Here is a 25,509-nt window from a genome sequence, read left to right on the forward strand (position 1 = left end):
GTCTCTGTACAAGATTTTGCATTTACTTGTGATGAATAATAAACATGTAAGAAGTTACCAACTGTTCATTTGCATGTGGGTATTTATACAGACACACACACAGGCAGTCACAAAATCATGCAGGGAGCTGGGCTTGTTCCCTAGGGTAGTGTCCCTTTGGATGTTTGTAATCTCCTTCAGCTCTAATGAGAATTACAAGAACACAGTGGGAGGGAGATGTGCCTTCTGGAAAGGAAGCCATGTGAATCCTAGCAGGACAAGTTGATGCAGCTGCTATAAAATTCTCCTGTTTTTTTCTGTTCACATGCCTGTGCCTTTCCAAATTTTGTGTTTTGTAGAGAACTGCTGCTGTCCAGATCTTTATCCTAAGTTTTGATGTGACCTTTGATCAATCATACTGTGTCTGTGAACTCATAGTATTAAGGAATTAAATTTCTAGTGTTTGTATCAGAAAAAATCATTATGTGGAACACGTGACCTGTTCATTAAAGCAGAGGCTTTAGGTGGTAAATGTTGCTGGCTGTTTAAAGCATGGCTTGTGGGTTCTAGTCTTAGTCCTGGCCTGGACTCATTGCTGGATCTTCATTAAATTCAGTGAGGATGAGCTGAACAAAGAAGGAATTACATTAGGACTGTTTCTTAGTTTGCTGCCTATCCAGTTCTTTCCAAGAAATTTTACTTCTGTTTACTTGACCTCAAGTGTAAGAGATCCAGAAGTGTAGAGACCCATGCTGGTGTTTTATACAGTTTCATTGTTTCATTGTTACAGCATTTTTCTAATTTAATATTTGCTAGTTCAGAATTAGTTTGGATTTGTGATCCTGGCCTCCGCAGCACCTCACTGCTTCTGTCACTCCCACATTTTAAAAGTGCATTTTCTGGTCTTGCACCCAGCTTGTTAACAGAAATATTGAATAGCCGTGGATCTGTACCAGTCCCCTGATGGCCCTCACCAGAAATGTTCCCTCTCTCTGACAGCTGTAACTGTATTTTTCCTTGTTTTTCAGGCAGGTTTTCAATGAGTTTTTTGTTCACTCTGTTGTGACTTCCTCCTGACAAGATAGCATGGTATAAGCATCTATCAATGGAGAGAAATGTCTGTCCTGCACAGTCTTTTCTTCAAAGGGCAGGTTCCTTAATTCTCTCCAGCTATTACAAGGAAATAATTGTTCTTATTTTAATTAGGAGTTTGATTAAGCCCTGGACAGTTCGTAACTGAATCCTTTAACAGATGCCAGTTTTGGTTTCCTGCAGATGCTCTACTTTAAGATAAGGCTGAGAGATAAGAGTTTATTAATATAACAAATTTAACACCCCTATTCTAAATGGAATAAATGCAGTGTGTGTGTGTGTGGTTAGTGCCATCCCATCAGTAAGGGGAAAGCTGGAATAAGAATAATCTCAGTGTCTTTATGAGGAGCTGAGATGGAATTGAGCTGGCTGGAACAGTCTGGAGAAAGAGAGGATATTGTGTGTTGGAAAGGAAGAAGGAGTCGTAGGAGAGCACCTCTAGGGAACCACAGGAATCTTTCACCATTAGGAGATAACAGCTATGAATAAAAGCAGTAGCATGGTGGCTGCTATTTAGAAATAGGGACCACAATGAAGTCTCAGTCTCTGCTCTCCTGGAGGGAGAGAATCCCTTTTGGAACACCATGTTCGTGCTCTGACTCCAGCATACCCTGAGAATGGTTTGTAGTTCACAGGCTGGCAGCACATTTTCCTCTCACATTGTCCCAAACTATCCAATTCTTCATTTCTTTGGATCCACTGCTTCCTTTTTGGCTTCCTGTGAGGAAAGTGCCCACCTGTTTCTGTCCTGCTTCTCTCTACAAGACAAGTGCTTTTGTTCAGTTTTATCCCCTTCCTGCAGCTTCACAGTTTGACTCCAGGGAGCTGGCCAGGCTGGCCTCCTGGCCATCCCTGGATTGCTGCAGCACAATTCCTTCTAAAACTCCATGAGGCCAGTTTTCTCTGTGTTGTTGTTGGCTTTCAATGAAGTGGTGAAGCTAGAGAGATCTTACTCCAACACAGGCCCCAATTCCCTCATTTTTAAAGAGGCCAGTGCTGAGATAACCAATGGATGTGACCTTTGTGCTGTGGCCCCTTTCAGGCAGCTTACACAGCTGATTGGGATGAAATGGGAAGCTGCTGATTTACAGGAATCCTTACATTCTGTAGGAAGGTGTAAAGGAAAAAGCTTAGGAGGGTCTTGGGCTCCCTGCTGCCCATGATGCCAAAGGTGAGTAATAAATGATACATGAATTAATAGTTAGTCCTACTGACTTAAATGCTTAGGAGGAGCTCAAGTGTCACACACATTTCCTGCTCTGACGTGTCCCTGGTTTTATCTCCCCTTTGAACTTCCAGAGCGCAACAAAAGTTTTGAAATGTCTTCCTTTGTGGAAACCAAAGGGCTGGAGCAGCTGACCAAGTCTCCTGTGGAATTCGTGGAGTATCCTTGACTTTCAGAAAGCTGCTTTCCAAGTCTCTCTGTGTCTGAGATCTGTTACAGAGCTTTATTGAAATTTGGAGACAGGAGCTGGGGAAATAGGGAACATAAATGAAATTTGTAGATTTGACTGTCTTTCTAAATGAATTAATTGGCCTGAGTTCTGATGAGCTAATTTAAAAATTGTCATGAGTCCTTGTGCTGCGGGCTAGGACTAGAGGGAATAGGCATAAACTACATATTGAAGACCTGATTCTTTGTATTGTCATTGTTAAATTTATCATCCTGTATGAAGTGATACAAATTATGGTGAGCAAATTGTCAAAATGTGGCTGACTTTTTTTTCTGCAAAGTGCTTGCTTTCCCATCATACCTCTACTTCTGAGAACTCTGAGCTGGTTTATTGCCACATAGTTGGTTTGTTTTTGTTTTTGGTTTTTTTTATGACTTCTAAGGGAAAGCTAAGGAACGTTCTGTTTAGACCTTTTGATGTTTCTCAATATCTCTCACCATGGCTGCAGTTTAGAATGAACGATCAGGATAAAATAGTGCCTCAAAGAAGATTCATGGGAAGCTCCTTCCGCAGATAACCTGCAGCATGTTCTCATCTGAGAGATTTATACAACTTGTACACTCATCATTTCTGTCTCTATGTAGAGGCCAATTCCAATGCTCATTCCAGAAAACCACTTCTCTAACTGAACATCTCTCCCTGCTTCAGAGGAAGATTCCCTGTTTACAGCTGACTGGCCTCTATAAATGTAACCTTAGGAAAATCCCAAATTAGAAACGGTAATGATAAATGGAATTTTATGGACGTGATCTTTTATACAGGAGCAAACAGCACCTTTAATTGCCCCGTATTTATCATATCTCCTACAAAATTGTGGCCTTCTGGAAGCCTTATGGTGGCAGAAATCCAATAAGGAACCCACTGCCATTCTGCACGGAACACCTGCACTTCACACTGCAGTGGCACCTCTCTGCAGAGGGATTTTTGTCACGTGTACTGTATCTTAACTACTCACCATTTAGATACAACAAAATGCAGCTGAGCCGAATTTACCCCAAGGGAACACGTGTGGATTCTTCCAACTACATGCCACAGGTCTTTTGGAATGCTGGCTGCCAAATGGTTGCTCTCAACTTCCAAACTGTAGGTAAGCTGTGCTGTTCTCTGCATTTTGAAACCTGTACGTGTCCAGTTCTTTGATAGAGTTTGATTCATAGGTAGGAAAGGCTTTTATGCATCAAAAGGTATCCAGTGATTGAATTATAGTACAGAGCTGCTAATTAACATTTTTAACACAGATTTTTACTATTTCTGTTACAGTCAGTATGAAATTACAGTAATTGTTGTTATTTTATTGCTTTTTTAAATTATCATCTATCCAGAACTTAATTCTTATCAATGTTTTTAACACCTAGATTTGTCTATGCAAATAAACATGGGAATGTATGAGTACAATGGCAAAAGTGGGTACAGGTTAAAGCCAGAGTTCATGAGAAGACCAGACAAACACTTTGATCCATTTACTGAAGGTATAGTGGATGGAATAGTAGCCAACACCTTGTCTGTCAAGGTATGTACAAAGCTGGTGAAAATACTCCCATGGAAATGTTAGAGCATAGATATATTTATATTTCTGTTGTGCAGTGACCTAGGATATGGCTATACTAAGTCAAGAAAATAAAATACATTTAATTTCATGGAGTGACATTTAATTTTTAAATTCTGCCTCACGTTTCATGTTGTAGGGTGAATAAATGCATTTTTATTGTATGTATTCTTTTCCACAGAAGTAATTACAGAGTCACAGCATCACAGAATTGGGAAGGCAATGGATTTAAGAGCAGCTGGGCTGTGTTTTTAGTAACAAAGGGCTGGATTTAAAACACGCTGTCGTGAAGTGGGAGGTTGGACTGGAATAGCTGGAACACCAAAGTGTTTAGTGTAAATAAATTTTTGTGGTTCTCTGAAAGTTCTCCAGCGGAACTGTGGAACCATAAATGTCAGCTGCAATTCATTGCCAACTTGCTTTTCTTTTGAAGGACCTCTAATGAAGTTCAAGGACTGCCAGGAGCCTGCAAACTGAGAACTACTCGCATGAATATTTAGGGGGATAGATTGAGTTGGCTGTTCCAGGGTGACAAATTCATGCTCTGTCTATCTCCAATTATAAAACCATCAACTTTCTCAAGTCCTGCTACTCCTTTAATGGACTTGTCCATTAGAACAGTGTCTGTATTATGGAATCCACCTGCAAAATATCCTCCTGTTTTCACTGGGAGCAAACAAGCATTTCCTCTCAGGCTGCAGGCAGGAGCAGAGCCATGCTGGGAGGGAGGTGAATAAAGGAATAATGTGATGACATGCACAGTAAAAAAAGAGGATGTGTGGGATGACCTTTTGTGGTGACCTGTAATCACGGGAGCTTTCAGTGCCCTCCTGGGGGTTTAGAGGCACTTTCTTCTGCAATTATAGTAAATGGAGGTGGAAGTCATTCAATAGCTATTAGGAGATGCACAGAGTTTTTAGCAGGAATGAGCATCCAGGAGAGATGTCAGCTGCTCCTGCCTGCTCAGGGAAGGCTCTGCTGTTTATAATGTCAGTGCTCATACAAGATACAGCTGAGAATGGATTAAGATTTGCTTTAGGCAAGCCTCAGTTTGTTAAGGTACAGTGATGCTGCTACACACTCCTGTGCCTCCTCAGCTTCCTGAAAAAATTGCAGACCCTTCTTTCCTAGTAAAACTCCTCACCTTCTGTGAAGGGCCTTTCTTAGAATATCAACTTCTGAATTTTTTTCTCATTCACAGCTATAATCTCTCTGCTGTTTATACCACTTTTTTTTTTTTGCCCCCAGCATTTTTTGAACCTGTTGTTGAGACTGGATAGAACTTAGAAGTTCTCAAAGATACCGTGTTGTGGAACTAGGCAGCCAGATTGAGGATGAGATCCAAATGAGTATTCCTGCTGAGGGAAGGGCAGCAGCATGATCCCAACCACATTATAGCTCATAGGGGAATTCAGGACCTCGGGGTCACAGGAAACCAGACCTCACAAGTTGTTTCACTGTGTCTGCGATGAAACAGTGGGTTTGTTTTTTTTCTGTTTGTTGTGGGTTTAGCTTTGTTTTGGTTTTGTTTTGAATGCATACTACCTGATCACTGATGGGAATTATCCATCTGCATTTCAGCTATTCATTTCCTAATCCACCAAAGTGGTCTCTTAACGATCCTCCTTTGTTTTGGCTTCAGATAATTTCGGGCCAGTTTCTGTCTGATAAAAAAGTCGGTACCTACGTAGAAGTGGACATGTTTGGCCTGCCTGTGGACACCAGAAGAAAAGCTTTGAAGACCAAGACCTCTCAAGGCAATGCAGTTAATCCCGTCTGGGAGGAGGAAGCCATAGTGTTTAAGAAGGTCAGTGTAGCACTTAAGGGCATTGTGCTTTTTTTATCTCTGTCCAGTGGAACGTTTCCACAGTTTACTGAAACTTTGCACTTGTTAGAAAGAAGAAGAGATTCTGAATAGTTACTTCTTGAACTGTTTGTTTTTAACCGCTTTTGCTGAACTTTGGCTTCTCTGGGTGTGCCAGCTCCTGCTAAAATAAGTGAGTTTCAGGTCACCTTGGTTGTTTCCCTGGCACAGCAGATGTGGTGATGGGATCAGCACACAAGATCCCAGCAGCAGCTCAGCTGAATGGCCATGGCATTTTGCCTTGGCTGAGCAGCCCTCCTGGTAACTGGGAGCAGGACAATGTGGATACAGCCCTAGTGACCTGCTGGCTGAGCTGGCACAGCCAAAGCAATCTGCTGTCTGTGCTCAGCACTGGATTGTGCTGTATAAATACAGCCCAGGTGAGGAAACCACATAAATCCCATCCGCTTGAGACATAACCTTCTGAGTTCCTCCTGCAATTTGAACAGTATCACCCAGACACAATTCTCTAAACTTCAAAGGAGCAGAAAATACTGAGCATGTTTTGGGACTGTGCAAGGTGAATGTCCTGTTGTGCTCTGCAATCCACTTTAAGCCAAAATTTGAACAGAATCTCTGGCTTCTGCTTATTGACCACTCTGGTTAAGTGTGTGTATATATCTATCTATCTATATATCTGGACTCTCCTGAGTTCAGGTGTGTGTAAAACAATTTATCTCAGATTTCTCCCAGCAAATGCAGTTCACAGAGATGTTTATATAGTGGGTACTTGCAGCACTGCTTTCTAAGGAGTAGGGCTCCTTTCCCTGAATATTTGGCCTTCTGAATGACTTTCCTTTGGCAGCCTGCCAGAGCTCAAGTTTGGAAACATCACTAGCATTTTTCTTCTGCAATGAACTTCTAATTAGCGTACTTGATTTCTCTATTTAGTTAACGATCGTGCCTGACTGCCTCTGTGCTCAGGGAGGCATAGGCTACTATTTTTAGTAATGTTGAAAATAAATTAGAGAAGCTCTGAGGTTTGGATTGTTGCTTTTTTCTTTTCTTTCAATGGCATATATTCTGAAAAAAATAAAGGCATATTTATGGCCAATTTTAAAATATGTGTATTTCTATGTAGATTCGCACTAAATAAGTAAATGAGATGGATTATGCTACGCAATTTTTCAAGTAGTAGTAAAGATCCCTAGCTTAGTAGGATGGTTTAGTAACCTTTTCTGATTCTTGTCTAGGTGGTTTTACCTTCCCTGGCATGTTTGAGGCTGGCAGTGTACGAAGAAGGAGGGAAGTTTATTGGTCATCGGATATTACCGGTCTCAGCAATTCGACCAGGTAAACCTGTTTCTCCATTGAGACAGACATTGTGGAATGAAGAGAAACAGCAAGGCAGAAACTCAACTGCTATAAATCAGACTTGTTGTTTGAATAACCTGTCTCAGCTTTGAAAAAGAAAAATACCGTATTTCACCAGAAATTTAAATCCAGGAAAACCAATAAAATTAAATCGTCAGAGGCATGGTTGATACTTCCTTGTCTCCAGTACATCAGCTTCATGCTGGACAGGTTTATGCTAAACAGTGCAACTGTACACTTTTAAGAGGAAAGAGGGCAGCAACAGCCAATTTTGATGCCATCTTTGTGAGAATAGGAGATGGCTGGGAATTAAAGCAAAGTATGCTCCTCTCACGTAATTTCTACAGTCATGCAAAGACTGACCTATATGCAAGCTGTTGTATCTCTGTAACACCTTTAAATCAACCCAAAAATACTTTCATCTTCATCGCTGAAAATTAAAAGAAAGATATCATTACTGGTCTCTTCTAAATTATATTATTATTTCTGTTATAATTAGTGGCCACTTAAATGGGAATTGTCTTGTGCAACAGCTCAGCCCTTGTTTTCCAGGCCAGAGCCTTGTTAGAGATCCTTTTTCAGAAGGATGCAGTGACATTGGCAGTTTGAGCAAGAGGAGTGTTCAAATTCAGTGCCAGCTTTTCCAATGAGGGGAGGAAACTAAATTAGGGCAAGCATATGGGCCATAAACATGCTTCCAGCTTCACTCACACTGCAAAAGGAAGAATATCTCTATCTGTACCTTATCTAGTCACTCCCAGCAGTAGCACAAAACTCACCTGTCCCTGTATCTTACAGTTGTCCATATTATTCCTGGAGAAGAATCTCTACACCTTTTTCATGAGTCAACTCAGTTTATCAATCCAGCAGAAAGCTGTTTTACCCCAGCTGCATTTTCTGCTGGCTCAGTGGCTGTAACTGCCTCACAGGGCATCTGCCGAGCTCCGGAGGAAGAGGGTGATTGGAGAGGAGAAAGGGGATGAGAGGGATTTCCCCCCTGTGGTAAAAGTGAGCTCTGGCCACAGGTCCCCTCTCGTGGGCCTTGCCCTACGTGCAGCACAGAGTCCATTCATCACATCACTGAATCCTGGACCTGCTTTTGAGCCTGTGCTCCTTAGAACAAAGACCACTGTGTGAAATCATGCCAGGACTTCTGAGAGCTGTTACCCACAGGCCTATTTTCTGTCCTTTTGACTCAAGTAATCATTAGTTTACACCATGTGATGGAGAGCAGCAGGGTTGGGGTTAGTTTATGTAAGTGCTGAAAATTTGCTGGAGGAGGTTGAGAGAACTGAGAACCCTTTGTAGTGTGTAATTTCTCTTTGCTGAGATGCTGTTGAAAACTGTATGATACTGTCACACAAATCCACAGAGTTACCACTATTCCCAAAGCAAGGATTTAACTGTTACTTGGCGAGGGAGTTGTTCCCATCAGCCAAGATTCCCCCAGATAAATGCATCCTGCTCACGACTCGTATCCTGACACTGCCCACGTGTGCTGCTCCCAATCCATACCTTAGGAGAGCAGCCTCAGGCATGGTGGGAGAGACACCAGTTTGTGAGGCAGAGGGTGCAGCTTTGCAGCACTGCAATGCTGTGTGAGTTTGGTGGGGCTGGAATTCCTTCTCTCCCATTCCTGTGCACTTCCATCACTGTCTTTAAACTGTCAGTAATGTGTCTGAATGTAGAGTGAGGCATTTTGGGGAGCTAAATTGATGGAAGACTCTTGAAAATTGAGAAGGAGCTATGAAACTAAAAAGCATCCAAAGGTAATAAAAGAGAATGCATAAAAAGTTAAATAAATTATGATTTTCACCATTATTCACGTATGTAAAAATAAAGGGAAAATATGATTTTAAAAGGCAGTATCATGTGCCTATCCAAGAGTCCTGTGTCTGTGAACTTCTCTCTGAAACCCTTCAGGTAAATCTTTCCCTTCCAGAAGTCCCTGGAGTTGGTTGCTTAGTTGGAACCACACTATAAATAACAAATGATAACACAGTTACATTGGAAATGCCTGTGGAAGGGTTTATTTTCTGAACTGGCTGTATCTTTATTTTGCAGGCTATCACTACATCTGTTTGAGGAATGAGAGGAACCAGCCTTTGACACTGCCAGCCCTCTTTGTGTACATAGAGGTCAAAGACTATGTACCTGATACTTATGCAGGTAATTCGGTGACACTTTCCTACTGGGGAATATAAAGGTTAATTGAAACACAAAATACATGTGGTGTAGATGACTTGCCAGATTGGGATAACTGTCCTGTGAATAAAGGCCTGCACCTGATGGATCATTCTGTCTCATCACTGGCAGGAGATGGCCTGATTTACAGGGACTTGCCTGAGGTTTGGGATTAGGGCCAACTCTTTTATTTTCAGCAGACTCTAAAGGAGGAAATACCCCGGGCGTTTGCCATTGGAACACGAAGGAAACTTGGCTTGCACGACACACTGGGGTGTAACTGTTCCCTGAGCAAAGAGCCATGCTTAAGGTAGAGAACTGTATTTTGGCATTGGCTGTAGACAAGGATAGGTTTAAATGCCATACTGTGAAAGACCATCTCCAGTGAAAAACAGTATTCTGTGTAGCTATTTCAGGTTTTTTAAACAACAGAACTGTTACAGAGCTTTCTGCCTCTCTGTGCCTCATGTGAAGCAGGATCCTAGTTGGCTGATGCTGTAAGCTTCAAAAATATATAATAAAGAACTGCAGAAAATGCACACCCGTGAGACCCAAGCACAAAATCAAAGAGGGTTTGTATTTGTACATGGTGGTGTCCTCCCCTCCACTGCTCTTTCTGGGTCCTAGTCTGTTAGCAGCAGACCTGTGTGGAAAATTCTGCCTCTTTCTTAAACCCCGAGGAGCACTGAACCATAACATGAGGGCTTTGAAACTCAAGTATTTGCCTTATTTCTAGATGTGATTGAGGCCTTATCCAATCCAATCAGATACGTAAACTTGATGGAGCAGAGAGCCAAGCAACTGGCTGCGCTGACTCTGGAAGATGAGGAGGAGGTAAAGAAAGAGGTAAGGGAGGTTTCTGAGCCTCTGAAAGTTATGCTGCACTATTTGAAAGCACCTATTTTGCTTAGAAAGACAAATATTCGAAATCCTTGGAAATGGTATGTGAAGTTGTCCTGTAGAATGAGTGTCAGGTACACCACAGCCAAGGAGCTTTGCACTGTGTGTGTGGTGTCACTGAAGGCAGCGTGCTGTGCACTGAGGAAAACTGCTGTTCAGAGGTGAAGAAAATGAAAAGCTGTGTTATGTGTATGCTGTACAACTCTGTTATGTAGTAACTGAAATCTTTGTAAGTCACTGCGTGTTGTTTTGCTGTGTGATGCTGGTTCCCCTTACAGAACACTCAACTCTATGGCAGTAGCGTTTCCTGAAAATACTACAAATTGTACAGAGTTTCAGACTGATTCTGGAGAGCTTATTCTGTTGAGAAACATTAGTGTAGCTCAGATTATCGTTTCTCTATATATTCACTGCAAGCAAATGTGTCCTAAAGAGACAGAGGATGATTACACAGTTATTTAGGTGGGAAGGGGCCTCTGGAGTTCAACCGATCCAACCCTTCATAGGTGTTAAAAAGAGTGACGAAGAGGGAGGAGGAGACCATAGTCAATAAATGTTCAGGCCTGTTGTAGCTTAGCTGAAAGCTGTGGGAGCCACAATTCCAATTATTAGGTATCTGTTTGGGTAATGTTACTACAGACTGACCTGTAAACCTGTTTTTGTGTATAATTGAAGGTGTTGTGCATACAAATGCATAGTTGTTACTCTGAGCATAACTGAGAATCCTGACGGTTCAGCTTTGGATCTGATGAACTCTGTACACATTCAGACATTCTCTCTGTCCCAGACATCGTCACTGGGACATCTTCTAGTGTTTGAAAATATCAGCTTTGCGTTTCAAACATTGCTTGTGTCAGATGTTCACTGTGTGAATCAAAAGGCACTTGGTGCAGGTGTCTAGTGAAGATGGAGAAATGCTTTATAATCCTAAGCTGCCCTCAGCTCTGGTGCCTGTCTTCTTCAATTCTCAGATGCACAGAACCTCACTGAACTAGATTTTGTAACCAAGAATACATTCCCAAAGCAGACCAGATGAGTGAAAGTCATTACAATTCAGTGGCCAACAATTTACTCTTTGTGCAGTATCACAAGTTCTGCTGAATGAGGACACTGTGAAATGCTCAGTAGTATCTTAGACATTTATCTAGGACACTCTACACATGAGATTCTATATTAATAGCAAAGAGGGTTTTTTTAACATAATCTTTTCAATACCTTAGAGGTCATTTTTACTTTTGAAAACCTACAGATTTTCCTGGTGTGTACAGGCTGATTTGTTAGTTGGAAACATTCTGTCATAAAGCATCTTCTACAGCAAATAGGAAGCAGGAAAGATGACTTGTAGTGCTGCTGTGTGTCAGGGAGCTCTTGGAAGCTCCTAAAGGAGCTGTTTTGGGGGAGCACAGAAATATGCTGTAAAAGAAAACTGTAGTGATTGTGGCAGTGCATTTGCTAAAAATGGGGAGTGGTTGAGTTGGCTGCAGTATCCAGGGACAGGTACAAAAGTGCTGCTTTAAGAGGCAACCTGAATTCACCACTGTTACCTTCTATTTATAGAGGCACATCCTGGGTAAGAAATGCAACCAGTCTGTACTTGGAAATCATGAATTACCTCACAATTTTTTGTGATGGCAACACTTTCTTCATCTGGGGCTGACTGTTTTCTTCACTTACCCTCTCCCGTGACAATCACACTGATTAATAATTGCAAGTGCATTCACTGGCAACACAGCTGAATAAACCCAGGTGTGCTCACCAGAAAAGTACCCATAAGTGCACCTGGATTCACTTTTCCAATGCCCAGTTTCAAATTTACACACTACAAATGATGGTGTGCAAAGCTGTGCCGTCTCCTAACGCAGACTCCACCTCCCCACACCTCTTTGCTTCCCCTGAGCTGGGTTCTTGCAGCTGTCAGGGGAAAACTAAGGGTTTTTTTGGTTTGCTATCTAGAACTTTAGACTCAAACTCTGAAGGAAGTTCCTCAGGCTCCTTGCAGAACAGTAGTCAAATAAGCTGCCTAATAGTGAGTTGTTTTGAACAAATCAGCCTTTCTTTAGGCTTCACGTTACACTGCCTATTGATAATCAGTGTAATTACAGAAACAAAGAATACTGAAGAACTTACAGAACTTCCATCATCTTTTCTGTATTTCTTTGCAAATTTCCCAGCATTAAGTGTAACAGGAATTCTTCCTTTGCCTTTCTGATCAGTTCTTGCTTTCCAGCCTGGCCTTGGAACAACTGCTCTTGGAGAATGTTAATACCTGCACTGTGGGTTTTGCACCTTTAACTGTATTTACTGAATAATTTTTAAATCTTTAGGAGCTTATAGGTGGTCTTGTCTGCCTACTATCCTTTACAGACAGGAGGAATAATCCAAAGAAATTTCCTTGGGAAGAGTTAATCCCAGCCTAAAGTAGTTTGATGTAACTAGCTTGTACATTTTCATCCCACAGCCATGGGAGCAGAAGGGGCCTGGGAAAAGCCAGACAGAGTAAAATGCATTTTGGCTGTGCCTGCTGGTGAAATGTCCCTGGGGCTGCCTGCTAATTCCCACCACAGAGTTGAGAGTCAGGAGGCCTTCCTGGCTCATTAATGTGTCTGACCTGTTGTTTATCCCCATAAAACAGCATTGAAATGGAAACCATTGTTTTACATGCCTGGGTATAAATCAGATGAGGCCATTCGGCTTTTTTGGTTAAATAAAATTATTTTGATAGGGGCAGCAAACAACAAAACATCTCTGAGAGAGCAGCTGTGCTTTGCACATCTGATACCACTGTTTAAATTGAAAATTCAGGCACAATTTTGCAAGTCATAACGATCACACCGAGGTGCAGTAATGGAAATAAAGTTGATCTGACAATTCTTACAGAGAGCTGCTTGCACTGGTTTATGCTTTGCCAAAGAGGATGGAGGCAAACTGGCTTAAGAACTGCCCCCCCCCCCAATCCCAGTACTTTGGGAATACAGCTCCTTCTGTCTGTAGAAATAAAACCAGACCGTATCCATGCACATGGGTACGTCTCTTCCTACTTAGTAAATACACTAAGTATATTTACTAAGTAAATATGTATCTATTTATATTTATATATATTTGCTAAGTATTGCAAAGGACATGGCAATGTGTGAAATGGAAACCAGCTTCTGAGAATATTGATAGTATAAATTAAAATATCTGGATTACGTCATGTTTTAAAAAGAGCCTGAAATATTCTCCACCAAGGAAAAATCGTGTTTACTTTGGCATTCTGAGTGATGAATTATGAGACGAGAAAGTGCTTTTTAATGAGATTAGACTGCTTGATGTAGTGAAAATTACTTTTATTCACTTTGTGATCGTGTCTCACGTTTCTGCTTTGGTTTCTGAAAACAGCTGTTTCATGTCCAAAACTGACAGGCTGCATTAATAGTTTCTCAACAAGCTGTGATACAGCATTTTGCAGCACATACAAAAAAGAAAATACCCACTTTCCCATGCAGTGACTTTTGGGGCACAGACTTGCCAGAAGTCAGGAATTCCAGCTTTATTTGTATTAAATGTTGATGATCTAAGTATTGTTTTTATTAAACTAATGAATTGCAGCGTGTGAGGAATATTTTAAGAAGAATTAAGGGGGATAACCATATCTGTATGTGTTTGTCACAGCTACAGCTTTTGCCAGTCACACTTCCTCTGTCATAAATGTTGGCTAGGCTGTGTTTTTCCATATTTTACTGCAGTTATTCCTGCTTGATATAAATGAAGTTGCTGGCATTGGATTTCAATTGTATCGGTTGTCTCTCCTGTAATTTTGGTAGAAATCAGTTGTTGAGACACAAATTATTTTGCAGCACACAGTGTGTTGTCAGGGCCAGGCTGAAGGGAACCAGCAGCAGGAGCAGTGAGATCAAAATGCATTTTGCCTCTGTTGATGCAGAGCAGGCTGATATTTTGCAAAGTGTGGAGTGGTCACAGGGAGGGAGGGAGGAAAAACAACAACTGTGGTATCCTGCCTCTGCATGCAACGTGATTACCATCAAAGAGTGGAATGGAAGCAGCTGAGGGAACAAATCCAGAACTGCCCCGAGGGCACCATGGCAACTGGCCCCTTGCAGGGACAGCAGGAAGCAGGGCCTGGCCATTTCCAAATAGGAATTGCTTTGAATGACCTTCTGTTCGCTCCGGGCTGGGGGCTTGCTTAAAACCTCGTGCTCACAGGGAAAACTGTGAGATGATCAGTGTGTGGTACTGAAAGCCTGAGCCTTAAGGAGACTGGAGAGAACGAAAAGACTGTGGAAAATGCTTAAATATTTGGATACCACAGATGTATTCATGCAGCAGGATGGAGGTACTGTTTACATATTATGCTTGGAGTGTAATTTCAAAAATGTAGGATCTTGGGAATCAGAAGTCTGTCTCTGTTCTGGAAGAGTGGTGATTAATGATAGTGCTGTGTCTATCTATTAAATTTAAAAGTAATTTTGTGCACACGTTTTGTTCACAGCAGGGATTTGAGCAGCATTTTCATGCCAGCACCCACATTATTTCTAGAAAGATTTTATGGCAGAGAACAGTGCTTTTCAATAAAATACGGATTTCAGATCTGGTGCAGCTAATGCATACTGAACAATGTCCCTGATGAGTTATATCCACTTAAAATACTTTTTCAGAATAAAACATGCTCTATTTCTTCTTGAAATCTACCCTGCAGAAACGAGCCACCTGGGCTACTATGGCTCTGAAAGACATCTTTTTTCGTTGTTTTCTTTTAGGATGATTTTTAGATGTGTCATTTACAGAATTTTACATTTAAAAAAGGGAGCCTAAAGCAGACCTGCAAACAAATTAAGCCTGTTGGTCGGGGAGAATAATGAAAATCGTTGTATATTTTCAGATTGACCACGGAGATGCACCATCTGAAGCTAACAGTGAACCAAGGCCAACACCAGCAGAGAATGGAGTAAATTACACAGCCTCTCTTACACCGAAACCAGCAACTCAGGTTGTCCACAGCCAACCAGCACCAGGTAGAAAAATAACAATTTTACAAGTGCTTTGTGTTTAAAGAACAAAAGGGGGTTGTGTGTGTTTGGTTTGGTTGGATAAAATAGGTAGAAACTTTCCTACCACTTTTCTGTGCTATTAGGGCTTGTCTTCTTCAGATATACTAATATCTTCTATTCAAGGGTTGCTTTTGTGATGAAACTGAAGTTCATTACAAGCAAGAAAATGTGCTGGGGTTTTGTTGTTGTCATTGTTGTTGCAAGTGCAGGAATCTCTTGGAATTGTTTTTACAAATCTGCCCAATTTATGCACGTAATTACATCTTGCTCCACACACACAAAAACAGTCTTAGGTACTTATCTGTGTTTTCTGTGGACATACCTCCTATAACAAAAGCTTGTCAGACCACAGTGTTTGTAATTTTATGACTGCAGTCTGCACAGGCTTGGTCTGACTGACTTCCAAGGAGCTGGATCCTCCTTGTGTACAGAGATTTTGCACTGACCTCATAATGCAGGGCAGTCACACTGTCAGCCTAGTGCCACTTAAATGACTCCTGTGAGGGAGTTCAGTACCATTCCCCTTATAAATAAACCAACAAAGCTCAGGTGGGTTTTTGGAAGGTCACCTTTTCGTGTTCCTTGCCAGGGTTATGTTGTTGTCCAGCCCCAGGTGGGCTTTCTCAAAGGGTTAATAAATGCCCATGTCAGTGTGTGTCCTGTGTCACCTGCCATGTTTTGACACCCAGTCAAGCAGCACAATAATGGCTGTTGTTGTAAAAGAATTAGAACTACTCATCTCTTTTACCTCCAGGTTCGGTGAAAGCACCTGCGAAGACAGAAGATCTTATTCAGAGTGTCCTCACAGGTAATAAATGCACAGGTCACACTGCACGAATGACATGCTTTTTTGTCAGGAAAACAGGTTTTTTATGGAATAGGCCCCCTGGCTTAGGCATTTCTTTGAGTGATTAGAACTGCAGTAACTCCTAGAAAATGTACATGCCATGTTTTCTTCCTCAGATTTGAAGTTATTAAAGTTTGAGCATATTCCATGAGATTGGGTGCCAGCAGAGAATTTTTTAAAAATATCCCATTGCTGCAGTTTCACAAGCACCAAGTTACCATCTAATGCAGACAAAAGACCAGCATTATTCTGAGAACAGAAGCTAAATTCTTCCTGAATATAGTGAATAGGAGTGAAACCATTTTATCTTCATTAGCCTTGCAGTGTTCCCAGTGCTCCTGCAAAGCTGAAAATTACCATTTCATTGAGCAAACTGGCCTGCCAGTTACATGGGGCCTATGGTTCAACTGGGAGCCGTGTCCTCCAGCTTGGAGTTAGTTTAGATTGCAAATCCCATAAATCAGTTGATTTTATAGTTGTTCTTCTACATTAGAACCCGCTCCATGCCCAAATCCTGTGCAGACCTACATATAGGTGTGGAAAACAGGTAAGACACGTGATATTCTGTGTGTTGGTTGCCTCTTACTCAGTCTCCCTCAGTGCAGTAGAAGGAGCCTGGCCTGGAGTGTGGGAGCACCTGCTGGCATCCCACAATCCATGTGCTGTCTGGGGAGGGATCTTCAACCTGCCTTTTCCAGAGCTGTGACCCCGGATCATGGAAGTCGTCATTCCTTCAAGCCCATTGTGGTTTTGAATTCTGCTTTGGGGTGAGCTCAGCGTTCAGCCACCAGTCCTTGGCTGGGCTGACAGCCAAGGGGCTCTGACTCTTCTGAGGCAGAGTCTCCACCAAGAGAAGTGAACTCTGTCCTGAGATTCCATGGGGATACTGGGACAGATGCCACCAGCCAGTGCCCAGGTCAAGGCAGGAGAGCGGGGTGGGGGGTGGGGTGTTTAGTCATCAGCATGTTAACAGGGCCTATCCAGAGGGAAGGGAGACCTGAAGTGGGTACAAAAAGGACCTGTGATCATATCTGTGTAAGATCACATTTTTATATGTTGGGTTGATGAAAATCTTCAGCATCTGAAAGGGGTTGAGGAAAGAAAGCGGAAGGATTTTATTTTGCTACGCTTCTTGGTGTTCTAAATTTTAATCTCTCTTCTCACTCCTGTCAATTAAATTTGCCACAGTGTTTTCAGTCTAGTTACCTTATTTTCAGGTAAATCTACTCAGTTAGTTTATGCTATCATTTAATTTACCCACAGTGAACAAGCTTTGTTTCATTCCTGGCTTCACTGATTGAAATCGTGCATTGTTAGAAAATTGAAGTGGCTTTTGTTATTGTCATTGTAGAAGTGGAAGCACAGACTATTGAGGAGCTGAAACAACAGAAAGCTTTTGTTAAGCTTCAGAAGAAGCACTACAAGGAAATGAAGGACCTTGTGAAGAGGCACCACAAGAAAACCACCGACCTCATCAAAGAGCACACTGCAAAGTATAACGAAATCCAGAATGACTACCTGAGGAGAAGAGCAGTTTTAGAAAAAACAGCAAAAAGAGACAGCAAGAAAAGGTATGTTAAGCAGCTTTCCTGATCTTGGTATTAGAGGTCTTTACTCAAGTCTTCTTTTCTAGTAGACAATAAATGGAGGTGACATTAGAGCACAGAAAAAATCAAAAGCAGCAAGATCCCTAGTTAATGGGGATGAGAGCATTGTCTCCAAGTGAGAACCTTGGAAAAAACTCGTGATATAGTAGAGGGCATCAGATGTAGAATTAGAGAAAAGAAACACCTGAAGGTTATTAAGATCTGACTACCATTTAAATCATGATTGATCCAGAACACTTGGGGAATCTCTTACTGAGTGCTTGGCTTTGCTTCTGCATGCACACTCCCTCTGTTTTCTCTTTTTCCAAGCCTTGCATCACCCTGTCCCTTTGTGTGTTTTGGTACAATTTTTATATTTTTTGTTTAGGCAATAATAAAAAATGAGAGTTGTATTTATCAATTTCAGTTTGAAATGCAAAAGACTGCAATGACTTACTGATCTTCACACAATTATTGCCTTGTTCCTGTGATAAGGAACTGTATATTAATAAAGGTCAGTTCTTAACTCCTGGCAAACATGCACGCACATAGATCCAGTCGGTGTCTGATACTCTTGCAATTGAATTTTTATTCCTCCCATTGGTGCATCATTCTTGTTTTAACATCATTTATTTTTTAAAGTAATTGGATAAGCACAGAAGTCCTTTAACTTTTACACGAAGCTGATATGGCTGCAGTTCTTAAATATGAAGACACTGAATAAAAAAAAAATTACTGATACTTTTTCGTAGGAGATCATCAGAGAAAAAAGCTGCAAGCATGGTCTGGCTGCCAAGCTTGTTGATAGTCCCTCTAAATGTAAGTGACTGGGATTCAGGCCATAACTTGTCCCTGGGCAGGAGCTTATTCATTTAAGCTCTACTGATGACAGAATGTCATTGGGCTTAATAAGAGCTTGACACTCATAATATATCTACATTCGGCTGGCCTTAACTGTTGCCAGTTTTCAGGCTTCCATGTTCTATACTTGAGTTTAATAAACGCTCTTAATGACTGGTTGTCAACTGCAGGCACAGGGATGTTTGATCTGCTGTGTTTTCTGTCATCAAAGTGTGTGACAGACAAAACAACGTCATGTTTCTGTTTTCTCTACCATATTCTGTTCACATTTAAGCAGGAAATCAAACCGAATAAGTAAAATGACTCCTTTATCTTTGAGCAGAAAAGGATTTGGTTGTTGTTGTTGTTGTTGTTGTTGTTGTGTTATGATCTGACCATAAATCATTCCTGATATCAGGCACTAAAAACCCTGCGGTTCCAATCTGTGGAGCTGTCACAGGGGTTTCAGAGACCTGAAGTTTTATGGGCAGATACGGAGAAGTCTGAAGGTTAAAAAACCGGAGGTTACATTTCAAAAAGGCAGGAATACATTTGTAGGGGGTTTCAAACCTGCAAGTACATTTTATCTCAAGCAGCAGCCTTCTAATGGAATCCTGCATCCCAAGGAAAAAGGTGATTTGTATAATTTTAAATTATTACTGAAGGTATTTGCCTGTTAACTGCAAAGTATAAATCACTAATTCATCAGGAGTCCCTGTATCAGACAGCCATAAAAATGTGTTGTCTCTGCTCGGAAGCAATCTGTGCTTCATGCCCTTGTATAAAATTGAGCCCAGATTCAGTAAACTCAATGTCTGCAGGAAGTCTGAAATATTTATTTATCCACATGCACAAGTGTTTTGTTGGTGTTGTTCTGAAGTCCCTTTAACAATAGTGTCTTGTAAAAAACCAGTATTTGAGCCAGGGTTTAGAAATAGGCCTGAATTCTTTTTCGCAAATATACAAGAGGAATGTCAGCTTTAAAATGTGTAATGGCATAATACACTGATTGTACTATTCATTAATGCTGTCTTCTGGCTCTGTAATATTTAAATTCCCCTCACCTATCACACTGACACCACTTAACCTCTTAGCAGAATATTCAAATACAATAAAAATACAAGAAATAAAACGAGGCTACCTTGGGATTTGTGTCCTCGGGCCGATGGAGGCAGATTCCCATTATTTCAGTTGGAGCCACTCTAATTGACAGCAGCTGCACACTCGAACCTGGGAGAGAGGAGAGAGGCAGCCAGTGTGGCAAGTTCTCTGCATTGTAATCCCTGCACATTTCTGAGTAGCAAACTCATTTTTCTCCTGGTGTCGGCCCCCTCTGTTCAAGGTTTTGTTGTTTTGTCCATCTCCTGCGCTGTTCTGACGTTTCCCAGGCAACTGATTTAACACCTGAGCACGGCAGCAAACACAGCAGCAGAGCAGGGACACAGCATAATCTTAGTTTTTAATATATTTTCCTTGGGTTTGGTTTAGTGCTGCTCTGAGAGTGATACTGGTTTTGCTGCTTGTTTTTCACTTGAGCAGTTTAGTGTCCTCACGTCTTCTTTCACGGTTACATCCACCCTTCCTTGTGTCTCAAGGAAGAGTAAAATATACCCAAACTGTTCCTTAGTGTTGCTTTTTAGCTTCCTTAATGTGTTGTTCCTTTGCTCCCATGTATTGCCTGTCTGAGCTTTGCTCCCCACCGGGGTGTTCACTTCCCTTCCAAAGGCAGCAAATCCATGGAGCCCTTTCCTCTCTGTGTGCTATGCATGGCATTTCCTGAAGGGGGGACAAAACACCAAAAAAAAAGGGATGTTCCTGCCGTTTCAAGCGTTTTATAAATGCAGATGTAAAGTCGGGCTTTTAAATTTATTGCTGTGAGTGCAGGCAAGGATGACTCAGTTTCCAAAATACTTTGCATTCACCGTTTCTGCTGAAGGCTGTGCAGCTTTGAAGTTCAGGTTACGTGACTGGAAGCGGATAAACAAGTTCCATGAGCATCTATTTATGGGAAATCTTGGCAGTATAGCTAATTTATACTAGATCTGGTTGACAGCACCTCGGTGGGCCAGTAAAATGAGGTTTAAAAGCAATAGCCATCCTGTTAATAAACTGCTGATACTGTATTTTCCCTAAAAGATTAAATTATTGGACTTACTGGGGCTAAAACCACTTATCTTGTGGTGCTGAGGAAGTTATTAATGGGATATTTATAAACATTAGCTTAAAAACAAGGTGTGAGTGAGGCGGAGCGTCCATGCCTTGTGACTGAGACCTTTTGGGGGTGTGGCTTTGCAGGTCTGAGACGGGCAGCCCAGACCACAGTTCAACTATTGAGCAGGAATTGGCTGCACTGGACTCTGAAATGACCCAGAAGCTGGTGGAGCTGAAGGAGAAGCAACAGCAGCAGCTGCTGAACCTCCGGCAGGAGCAGTATTACAGTGAGAAGTACCAGAAACGAGAGCACATCAAACTGGTACGTTTGTCATGGCTCTGCTTTCCCTCAGCCAGCTCGGGGCGGGCAGTGAAGGCAGCACACCAGAATGAAATGGAGCTTCCTTGTGTCACTTTGCCACTAACACTCCCAGCACCTTGGAAGGCTTTGCATGGAAGGCAGAAAGGCAACAGGGCTGTTACTACCTCTAGTTACATAAGTCTCGGTTTGCCACAGCTTTTGGATGATGATTCTGTTTTTTGTACAACACACAAGGAGGCAGGATTAGCTGGAAAATAAATTGAAACACCATGAAAATAAATAAATGAGAAGAGATTCAAACGTTCCCCAGGACAGAGGGCCGTGCCAAGGAGTGTTCCTGTTGCAGATGAATGCTCTGAGGGGATGCAGGACATAATCTGTACATGGTGAAGAAATATTTTGTGTCCATTAGTCCAAGTCAGTTTGTGTTTTTACAGCTGGAGTTTGGCTGACAGCTACAGCAGGATCATAGGCCCTCTGAGCTGAAATAGAGGAGCTTGGGCAGATGGCAGCTGATGCTAATGGACATTCTTAGGCAGAAAAGAATACTTTTGATGGGTGTTATGAGAGTGCAAACTGTTTCTTAACTCCAGACAATCCTCTCTCACGGTTTTTTCGATTACCTGATGTTTTCCCTCAGTACTGTTGAGTGAAGTGATCTGTCTGCTCTGCCCTAACGTCCAAAAAGAGCAGATCAGAGGAGTGACATGTGTGGATATGTCTCAGCAAGGCCTTTGCACAAATTCAAGTGATAGTTGGGGGCTGCAGCTTAGAGATTTAAATTTTTATAAAAATGAACCATTTTGGACCTGCATAGTTGGGCTTACGTTGTAAGGTAACTCATTTCTCTTTCCAAAATGGGAAATGGCCTTTCTCAAAAGCAAAGTCACATTTTTGGCATTATCCAGGCACGCACTGTCCGACTAAATTCATGTTTTAGCACAGAACTCTCAGACAGTTTTCCCTCTGAACTGTGCAGGAGTTAATATTCCAATTAAAATCTGCCTTGCAGCTGCGAGATTCCCTCTGATGTCTTTCTTTTAGAGTTGAACCTATTGTCAGTACCTTTATTCTTTTATCTAAAGAATGAAAAGCTGGATCAGACCAGCTATTATTATTATACATTCCTGGCTCATCACCCTGACAGGGTTTGTTTTACAGAACCAAAGTTTAACTAGGGGGGGTGATTAAACCAAATTGGTCCCATTTCCCACTTTATTCTCTATTCACTGAAGTCGCTCACAAGCCCTGTCCATGTGTCATTTCCCATCAGCATCCCCACCACAGGGCTGGGACTTGGTTTGGAGTTTCAGCACAAATGAGGTGGGACCCAGCACTGGGCAGCAGATTCCAAACCAGCCACTCAGATCCCTTTGAGTCCACGATTCTGCTGTCAAAATGCAGGTTATGCTCGTCTGTGCTTCGTGGCTGTTCAGTGACACAGGAGTTCAGTTTGTGGCCATCTCTGAATTATCACGGGCGTTTCAATCCCTAGCAGAGGTAAAATCTGCAACACATGTTTTGGTTTTACATTTTAATGTGGGGAAACTGAACCATCTGGATGCACAGAGAAGCAGTAGTTTCTGTGGAAGTCGGGCACACACCAGCCTGGCTGAACTCCACCAGTTAATAATGTGTTTACACTGATAAGAATGTTGACTGGCTTTGGATCTCTGGGAATTAATCTGGGAATGGTGTAACACTTTCTGCTGCAGACTTTTGAGGAAACTTGGATGCCTGTGTAATATTTAGCTGCAAATACACATTTTTGTTTCTTGGGATTTTTTTTTTTTTAGCTTATTCAGAAGCTGACAGATGTAGCAGAGGAGTGTCAGAACAGTCAACTAAAGAAACTAAAAGAAACATGTGAAAAGTAAGCACTGTTCCCCTCACCATTGATTGCTGCTCCTTGGGGGTTTGTTTAGATACGTTTTGAACTTGCCTTTGTTTTTTATGCTTCAGAGAAAAGAAAGAACTGAAGAAAAAAATGGACAAGAAGAGGCAGGAGAAGATCACAGAAGCAAAGTCCAAGGATAAAAATCAAATGGAAGAGTAAGTATATCCCTGGATCCGTATCCTTGTAGGTTATGAGGAGGCTAGAGTTTTCCCAACTGGAAAATCAGAGAAAGGCAGAAGGCAGCCTTTAGTCAGACCTCACCAGAGCAGTGGAGTCCTGACTTCCACCAATACTGATTCCATTTCCTGGCACTAATCTAATCTCCTGCTCTGGGAGCAGGGGAACCTGGGTCAGCAGCAGAGGTGCTGGTGTGTGGGGTGGGGGCATGACAGAGCAATCCCCCAAAATGCTGTTATTCCAGACACTACTCCTCTGAGGATAAATAGGCTTAGTGGCTTCAGTTCCTGCAGAGCTTGATTTCACCTTCACTTAGATTTTTATTCCTGAGTTATCTTTTCTTCTTAACTCGGAAGTTTCTCTCCAGAAGAAATAGCGACAACTTAGTTTAGGTTTACTCTGCTTTTGTGATAAAATTCCCCTCAGATGTTCAGCTAGTGATTCTCCTCCAGTGATGGTGTCACTTTGGGAGGGAGAGAGAGGAAAGCTGAGCTCTGAGGGTGCAGTTTTTCTGAACAAGGACAGGAGTATTAATTTCCCTTATGCACCACCAGACAATACAAACCCTAGTTGTGCAGGTTGGTTATATTCTTCCCAAGGGCACAGCATCTAGGTTTGTTTGCCCTCCTTCATTTGTTTTGGCAAGTAGCTCAAAAAGAAAATGGAGCCTTTTTATCTTGCACTGTTATTCTTGTGACCAGTCTTTACTTTAGTAGCATTTAAGGGCAGTTAAAAATACAAGAGGAACAAACAAAACAAAAAAGCAAATCGGAAATGTTTGGGGTTTACCACATAACAAAGGCACAACTGTGTGTGGTTTTCTACAGGTGAAAAGGGTTACCCAGATTTTGGAGCCTCTCAGCAGACAATCTGTGTATTGGGTAACACTGACAGGAGGTGAAGTGCTTCAGATGATTTAAGAATCAGTGCTATAGGATTTTAATAAACGTCCACGGAAAAAAAATAACAAAATGAGAATTATTGATTGTGAAAAAGAGGGAGAAATACTTAATATGGTTAGAGCTGGTCAGGGGGGCCTGGAATTCGTATTAGAAAAAGGTAGTTGGGCATTACGGAAATGTTACAGCAGTAAAAAAATCAATGGCAGTAGGAAATGATTTGGTGAGAGGTTAATGGGACACCAATGAGAAAGGCTCAGGAACAGACAAGTAGCAATTCTTTTTTGTTTTCCTTTCATTTTTTTTTCTCATTCTTCCCAAGGGCTTTCCTTTGCCAGGCTTTTTAAAGAGCCCTTGGGACGGGTGAGGTGGGGACAACATGGGAAACTCAGCTTTCCTCTGTCTGTGACACAGCTGGTCCTCACACTGGCAGCAGGGCAGGGGGCAGCAAGACCTTCTGGTGAATCCCATTCCAGTTATTCTGGCTCAGCTGTTGCTTATCTAAAGCTTTTTACTCGGGTTTGGGAGAGAATTTTGCCCAGAGATTATACATTGTATTAATGGTTCTTACCTAATTTTCTTTCATCCACCCCGGGCTTGTGTAGCTGCCTAAAACAACATGATTTTAGTGCCACCTGAACAGCAATTTGGTGATCTTGACTGAGGCAATTCCGTTTTAGAATTCTGTCCTGAAACTGGTCAGCTGAAGTACCCACAGATTGTTATTTTGTGTGCTTTTATGTCTTGTCTTCAGCCTTTAACGATGTTTTCCAAATAATTGTCTCCCACAATGACTTAACGTATTTCCTCCAAGTTTCTGTGGGGACCCCAGTCACGTGTGCCCTGCTGTCCATTGGATCTCTGTCCCTGGCTGTCACCAGCAGTCCCTGCTCTGACAGAGGCTGTTTCTCTGCTCCATGAAGTGCCACAGCGTGGCACTGTGTGTCTGCTGATGGCTGTGTGTGCTCCCAGGCCGATCTGGAACACCAGCACCGCTTGGAAAACGTGGCATTATCCTGTGGGAAAAGCCTGTCGTGGAAGAGCAAGGGGTTGTTGTGCAGGGCACGGGAAAGTCTGAGCCCTTCCTACAGTGAAGATGTTACAGGGGCACCTACAGGAAGCACACCAAAGTTAATTAGTCAGATCCCCACATTCACAACATGGCCCTAATTAGATCACAGAGAGGTGAGGGCGTTACAATGCGTTGGTGTGATGTTATTGACCACAGTAACTTGTTGATTGCTCCCCCCCAGGGAGAAGACAGAAATGATCCGATCCTACATCCAGGAGGTGGTGCAGTACATAAAGAGGGTATGGCAGGCCATGTGTTTATTTTTCATTTGTGGGGAGAAAAATGTCAGCTTTCACCTTCTGGGTGATATTAAACTGCAGATTTCGAGCTTCTGCAG

General features: G+C 42.0%; 1 protein-coding gene across 2 annotated transcripts in view; it reads left to right on the forward strand.

Moving 5' to 3' along the window:
- Positions 1 to 25,509, forward strand: part of PLCB1 (phospholipase C beta 1) — a 334,715-nt gene that overhangs the window by 253,748 nt on the left and 55,458 nt on the right. For both annotated transcript variants that reach the window (XM_032684593.1, XM_032684592.1), the window contains exons 17-30: positions 2,371 to 2,455; positions 3,488 to 3,612; positions 3,881 to 4,035; positions 5,714 to 5,878; positions 7,129 to 7,228; positions 9,314 to 9,418; positions 10,170 to 10,279; positions 15,213 to 15,345; positions 16,136 to 16,189; positions 17,580 to 17,799; positions 20,950 to 21,127; positions 22,924 to 23,000; positions 23,090 to 23,179; positions 25,354 to 25,411. In XM_032684593.1, coding sequence (XP_032540484.1) covers positions 2,371 to 2,455; positions 3,488 to 3,612; positions 3,881 to 4,035; positions 5,714 to 5,878; positions 7,129 to 7,228; positions 9,314 to 9,418; positions 10,170 to 10,279; positions 15,213 to 15,345; positions 16,136 to 16,189; positions 17,580 to 17,799; positions 20,950 to 21,127; positions 22,924 to 23,000; positions 23,090 to 23,179; positions 25,354 to 25,411 — 1,655 coding nt within the window. The remainder of the gene's footprint in view (positions 1 to 2,370; positions 2,456 to 3,487; positions 3,613 to 3,880; positions 4,036 to 5,713; positions 5,879 to 7,128; positions 7,229 to 9,313; positions 9,419 to 10,169; positions 10,280 to 15,212; positions 15,346 to 16,135; positions 16,190 to 17,579; positions 17,800 to 20,949; positions 21,128 to 22,923; positions 23,001 to 23,089; positions 23,180 to 25,353; positions 25,412 to 25,509) is intronic.

This window comes from Chiroxiphia lanceolata, chromosome 3 (assembly GCF_009829145.1).
Source record: "Chiroxiphia lanceolata isolate bChiLan1 chromosome 3, bChiLan1.pri, whole genome shotgun sequence".
Lineage (NCBI taxonomy): Eukaryota > Metazoa > Chordata > Aves > Passeriformes > Pipridae > Chiroxiphia > Chiroxiphia lanceolata.